Raw genomic sequence first — 6245 nt, 5'->3', positions numbered from 1 at the left:
TCCCTCCACAAAATAGCACCTTCATTCCTTTTTAGTATTGCAGGGTTTTGTCCAATATGGATACCCCAATTTGGGTTAATAACAAGCCTTTTTATGAGGCCCTGAAGGGACCTGAGGAGCAGTCTCTGGAGTGAGACCCTAAAATGACAAAAGCTTTTGGGACCCTCCGTCAGGTACTTACAAGGGCGCCGGCAATGGACCTGCCAGACCTCTAGAAGCACTTGTCCTTACGTGTGCATGAGAGAAGTGGACTGGCCCCTGGAGTCTTGATCCAAATGCTGGGACCTTCCCAACACTTGCTCACACGCCTGTCTAAGAATCTAGGTCTTATGGCACAGGGTTGGCCTCCATCCTCTGAGTACTGGGGTTTACAGCCCTACTGGTAGAAGAGGCCTCTAAGTTAACCTTGGGCCCAGGCATAACTCTTTATATACCTTAATGGGTTTCGGACACCCTGAATTCTAGGACATTTCATTGGATTTCCTAAGGTAGAATTTTAAATGCCCAACCATTTTATTAGAAACACCAGAATACTCTTTGGTATCCTGTCCTCCACCACAGAAGCACTGCAGCACCCACTGGACTCCACACCAGGTGCAGACCTAAAACTCCCGTTGTTGAGCCCCACTGGCTGCAAAAACTCAGAAATGAGCCCTTCTCATTTTCCCAATGATCGACTTTGGAGGAGAGTTTCCCTTGTGTCATCCTTTCCACACTCCTTTCTTCCCCACCCCTCCTGTCTGTGACCAGGGCTCCTTCCCCTCCTCAACATCCATGATCCATTTCTCCCCCAAGTCAGATCTCTGTACCTCCTACCTTCCGTGATGTGGCCTCACCTCCACCTCTAGCTGTGCCAGTCCGCAGATCTGCCAGTCCTCGGGTAGATTTCTTGGGTATCCAGAAAGATGTGATATTTATCTCACTCTTTTGAAGGGGCCAGTGAACTTGGGTTCCTCCTACTCCACCATGTTTACTCCTCCCTCCTGAATCTCTTGTTTCTTTTTCTGCTCTTTTCTTCAACTTTCTTGTGGTGAGAACCCTTCAGATGTATCCTCCTGGCAAATTTCATGTATACAATTTCTCTGCCTCCTTCCATGCAGGTTTCATCTTCAGGCTTGCTTCTCTGGTGATAAAACATGAATTTCACTTGTCTCGGGGTTTATACCCTGATATTATCATCCAGGACAGGAGAGAACATCTCATTCCCCTGCCTTCAACCACAAGGATCAGGCAACAGGTCCACTGCAACAGGTCTCTGCAGCTAAATAACTGGAATGGTCCCAGGTAAAACCATTTCTCCTTGGGGGCTCAGAAACATCAGAAAAGATCCAGAGGATTGTGAATTCCCTTGGCCAGGTGACAAGATTTTTAATAAGAAGAGCATCAGCCCTTCAATATGCTGATGATTTACTTATCTGCAGCCCGGATGACAACACCTCTGACACAAATACCATCCTGGTGCTTCAGAGCTTCCATTCTGGGAGATCTATAAGATCTCCCCTCGAAAGGCCCAAATTTCCTTTCAGAAGGTTCAAATCCTAGGATTATTATTAACTCCAAGGACTAAGAGCCTCTCTGGCTCTTGTTAGGAAGCAAAAGAAAACTTATAAATGTGGCATAAACTCAACACAGATTTTTATTGAGCACATATTTCATGCAGGTGAGACTCCTTGTCAAAGATATATATATATATATTAATAAGACACTGACTTTGATCTTACAAATTCTGACAATTAGAGGGGAAGAGGGCCCTAACTGGAGGTAAGGAGGTGTGGGGAATGAAACATAGATTTACAAAAGTTCAGGAAAAATGGTGAACATTCTCAACAGTACACTGCTTCTGCCTCGGAATCAGGGAAGGTTATCAGGAGGAAGTGATTTCTGATGCCTGATGACCCCAGCCTGTACTGGGACTTCATTTCTCAGATATAAATATTGAGATGTAAGTTCCAGAAACAAGTCAGAACAACAAATTCCACTAAATTACACTGAGCTTATATTGACAAATGATCATTAAGCACAACGGAAAGTCAAAGTTGCACACAGAGAGTTGCAAGCACATCACCGCTGAGCTGGGTTTAGGTAAGTACTGGAGCCTGGGCTGCTGGGATCTCACTCCAAAGGGAAGCCAGTGCACGGATGTCTTCAGTGTGTTTTCCTGGGAGCAACAGAGGAAGAGACATTCTGCAGCAGGGGGAGGTGAAAACTGTAGGGAGTAAGGCCAGCAGAAGCAGGAGGGCTGAGGACAGACTGAAAGGTGGGGAGACACGTAGGAAAGAGCAGGAAGGTGGCTCCAGAGACTTACCAGCGCTTCCAGAGCCACAACGTCAGACCTGCCAGAAGCACCAGGGGCACCATCACCACCAGGAAGACCAAGCCCATGGAGTGGGGCTGCTCTGTGGGTTTGGCGCACAAGGAGTGTCACTTCCCATCCACCCTGGGTTGAACAGCAGTTCCCTGGTCTTGTGCTCCTGTCACATTCAATCTCACCAACCCCCATTCCTCTTCTCTCTTCTCCTATTTCTCCTCAGAGATGCACCCTTCACCCAACTCTCTGCATCCTCCCAGATCTGTAGGACCTTCACGCTCAGCTCTTCCACTTACTGGATTACTGATTTGGTATTATTGGATTACTTTTTGGTCCTTTGTGGTCTGGAGTCCCTAGAATTCCTTATTTTTCATCTGGTTCTCCTGCTCTGTTAGAGAATACCAGCCCCCTTTCCCAGGTGGGTTCCAACTCTTTCTCACCCCAATAGAGGACGATGTCCTGGCCTCCCAGACTGCTGTGTCTCACCCGGCACAATAGGCCAGCTGCTTCCCTGGCTTTCACATCCAAGGACATCTGAAGATACCATGTCCCATCAGCATGGGGCAGGACATCACCTCGCTGGGTGCCCTGTTGCTCCTGCTCACCCCGCATCCACATCACCCACACAGGCTTTGGGTAGAAGCCAGAGACGTGACACACCAGCAGGAGACGACCAGGAGCTGGACTGGGGCCAGTGGACAGCCAGGCCTCTGGTCTCACTGCAGAGACAGAACAGATAATCACTTCACATCACTTTAGATAGATATATCTTTCTACCTCTAGACTCATCAACATCATCCCTTCTCCCTCTTGGCTTGTTCTCACCCTGAATTTGAAGAAATGGTACACATTTATAAGTGAAGAGTAGAGAATTCATGGAGGGAGGGACCAGGACTGACCTTGTCGCCGGAGATATGTCTTCCCTGCATCAAGAAGACCCAACAGGAACCGGGGGCAGGAATCACTGAGGAGGGTGTGTAGTATTTCATTGAAAACATGGTACTGATTGAATACTCTGCAGACCTGCTGAGCCCTACTTCCTCCCTTTGGAGATGGCCACCATGACGTGTTCTGGAAACTCATGAGATCTGATCCTTGATAAGCAATCCGCATGAAGCCTACTGATGCTTCTCCAAAGTGGAAATCACAGCCTAACACCAGCTGAACCTGGAAGGGATCTGGGGAAGAGAGACTATGAGTTACAGTAAAGGGGAGTGATAAAGGAAATGAGATGAATGGAAGCCAAGGATGGGGGAAACAGAGGGAGAAGTTCAGGGGATTGGAAGGATTGGAGCCAAGATTGGTTTGAGGGGACACTCACACAGAGGGGAAGTGGTGGTCAATGCAGACAGAGGAAGAGGTGAATGATTGAGGAAGCAACAAATGTTGGAGGAGAGATATGAATGGTGTGGGCAGAGAATAGGGAAACGTTCAGTGGGAGAGGTGGAGTGAAAGAAATCTAGGGTGAAGGGAGTGCAGTGGGGCACAGGAAAAACATAGACAGCATTTGAGCATAGGTTTGAAGGGGGAGAAAATTACAGTTCAAGGACTCATTCACAGAGTGAGGGAGAAGAAGGTGCCTTGTAGGAGACTAGGGAAAGGGGTGGCCACAGATATTACTCAGAAGTAGGAGAGCAGTCTGCAGTTAACGAGAGGAAGAGCTAGTGGCAAAAGACATGAAGTCTCTCAAGAACTGTGGTCTGTCTTCTGCCCCCTGCCTAGATGTGTGTTATTCGGATATATGATGGAGAGACATGAGGCTCAGAATCCACTGGAAGCTCCTTCCTGGAAGCAGAAGGAATTCAAGGAAATGCACACATACCTGACATATCCATCCCACCCCTAAGTGAATTGAACTCACATTCAAGCTGCCATTGCCTGACGTGGTTATGATACGCTGAAGGAGCTCTAATGGAGTATGTGTAGAATAACTTTTCTACTTCCGTCAGCTCCTTCTTGCTAAAGTTGCCCTTGGACCAAGGTTGTGGGAAAATGAAAGCACCAGTCTTGCTGTCCCAGGCATGAGTCTGTATCTCATCCAGCCAAGCTGATCCTTGATTTTGGGTCCAGGAATGGTTGTAAAAGGATGTGGTCAGGATAATTCGGAAAGAGATAGGATCCCAGAAGTCTGTGGAAAAGGAAAAGGTTGACTTTGGAAGAGGAAGGCATTGGGAAGAAGAGAGAATGGAGAAGGTTGCCAGGGAGGGGAACCTAAATCTGGACAACAGGGAGGCCGTAGTTGTCTTAGGAGACATGTGCTGCCCCAGTGCCCCAAGCTTCATCCCCATCCTTTAGAAGAGCACAAGTCCCTGGAGTCAGGGATTCTCAGGAAGGGACCAGGTTGACACTCTCTCTCCCCAGGTATAAGCTGGGGAACCCACATCATGAATGCACACACAGAGAGACACATATACACACAAAACCATGCACAGAGATGTACATAGGTGCTCACACATAAACACATATACAAACAGACATACAAACACACATGCACACACACAGACATACATAGGCATCAATACACACACACATACTCATTCATAGTTACACAGACATACACATATTCAAATGCATATAAGTACATGTATACACATCACACACACAAAGACTGGCAGACACACACAGATGCATACATGTGCACCCACAGGGCAGGGCCAGAGTTCTCACCATCTTCACTGTCACCATCTGGGAGGAGAACCACCAGCAACACAAGTTTCAGGAACAGCATTGTACTTGCAGATGTTCTTTCTTTCTCTTACTAAGTTAGTCTTTGACCTCTTTTCTAACAAACCTACCCCACACACAGCCCTTCTCTTCTGACTTCCTCTCCACACCCAAGCCTTCCCTGAGTCTCTGCAACAATGCTAATGTGCTCCTCCCTCAACCCTGCACACCTACTCAGACTCTCAGTTCCCCTCCTGGTCTGACCCTCCTCTCTGGCTTCCAGCTTCTCCCTGTCACCAGCTTCCATCCTGCTGCCCCTCCCCTTATTCAGTTGCTACAGAACCAGTCCTGTGTGGCATAGCATAGTGATCCCACCTCTCGTGCCTTTCCTTCTCATCCAGACAATAATCCCTGATAACACAGGGCTCCCAGTACCCAGCCCTGGACCCTGCTGTCACTCTTTCTCTCCGGCCCACGTGACACCTCACCCCAGCTCATTCACATCTCTGACTTATCACTCCTTGTGTTAAAAAAACAAAATCAAGCAGGTAAATTTGAAGATCTAATTGGCTTCATTCAGTGGCCAGTAGAGGGAAGCTCTACCCATTTGCATCTGAGTGATGCAAATGGGTAAACTTTATAGAAAGGAAGTTAAAAAGAAGAGACAGGGGTGTTTCAGGGAAGGTCACCTTCCCTTAATTGGGAAAGCAGGGGGTGTTATCATGCAGATGACCTCCTGTCCTTGGGAGATGGAGAGGGCCCATGTGACAGAATTCCTCCCTGGTGCCCACTAGAGATTACTTGCTGACAGGTGAACATTTCTGAGGGAGGTGAGAAATCTAGTTAGGTTACGGATTAAGCAAGTTTGGGGAATTTGACGTGGCCTCAAGTTCCATTTCGATCCAATGGGATTCTTTTTATCAGCTGCTCTATTTGCTTGTCCAGATTCCCCCCTTGATTGCTTGTGTAACAGTTTCAGCAATGAGCAGTCTGCCATGGTTAATAGGGAGGAACCAGTAGTCATCACAGAGACCACAGGACATTGAAACATCTGAAGAAAAGCCTCTCCTTCTGACTTGCCTTAACATATATCCACTCACCTAACAGTCACTTAGCACCTGCCTGGATGCAAGCACTGTGTTACACTCATGAAAATACAGTGTTCACTGCAATCATTTTACACAAGGAGCTTTTAGTCTACCTGGGAAGGGAAACATTTAAACCAAGAGCTATACAATTTAGTGTGCTGCGTTACTTTTTCTTTGGTTGGTTT

General features: G+C 47.4%; 2 protein-coding genes across 3 annotated transcripts in view; both read right to left on the bottom strand.

Annotated features, from left to right (window-relative positions):
* Positions 1–1020: 1020 nt before the first annotated feature.
* Positions 1021–6245, bottom strand: part of LOC123928052 (T-cell surface glycoprotein CD1a-like) — a 73022-nt gene continuing 67797 nt past the window's right edge. The window contains exon 7 of one of the 2 annotated variants that reach the window (XM_045983105.1): positions 1021–1123. In XM_045983105.1, the coding sequence (XP_045839061.1) occupies positions 1110–1123 (14 nt within the window). In that variant the 3' untranslated portion in view covers positions 1021–1109. The remainder of the gene's footprint in view (positions 1124–6245) is intronic. The other variant, XM_045983108.1, reaches the window with a different exon arrangement.
* LOC123928057 (T-cell surface glycoprotein CD1a-like) lies at positions 1052–5100 on the bottom strand. Its single transcript, XM_045983112.1, has 7 exons — positions 4976–5100; positions 4170–4436; positions 3208–3486; positions 2749–3027; positions 2306–2396; positions 2091–2158; positions 1052–1123 (listed from the first exon to the last, which is right to left on the bottom strand). The coding sequence occupies exons 1-6, from the start codon at positions 5034–5036 to the stop codon at positions 2146–2148; spliced, it is 990 nt and encodes a 329-aa protein (XP_045839068.1). The 5' UTR covers positions 5037–5100; the 3' UTR covers positions 1052–1123; positions 2091–2145.

The sequence above is a fragment of the Meles meles genome, chromosome 17, assembly GCF_922984935.1.
Source record: "Meles meles chromosome 17, mMelMel3.1 paternal haplotype, whole genome shotgun sequence".
NCBI classification, from domain to species: Eukaryota; Metazoa; Chordata; class Mammalia; order Carnivora; family Mustelidae; genus Meles; species Meles meles.
The sequence above is the reverse complement of the archived record's forward strand: the minus strand, read 5'-3'. Positions and strand labels throughout refer to the sequence as shown.

Excerpts from the sequence above, each read along its gene's own strand:
- LOC123928057 (XM_045983112.1), bottom strand. The coding sequence starts at position 5,036 with ATGCTGTTCCTGAAACTTGTGTTGCTGGTGGTTCTCCTCCCAGATGGT. Across the intron at positions 3,487-4,169 it reads CAGGCAATGGCAGCTTGAAT|ATCCCTTCCAGGTTCAGCTG; the intron begins GTGAGTTCAATT and ends TCTCTTCCCCAG. Across the intron at positions 3,028-3,207 it reads GACATATCTCCGGCGACAAG|TGAGACCAGAGGCCTGGCTG; the intron begins GTCAGTCCTGGT and ends CTGTCTCTGCAG.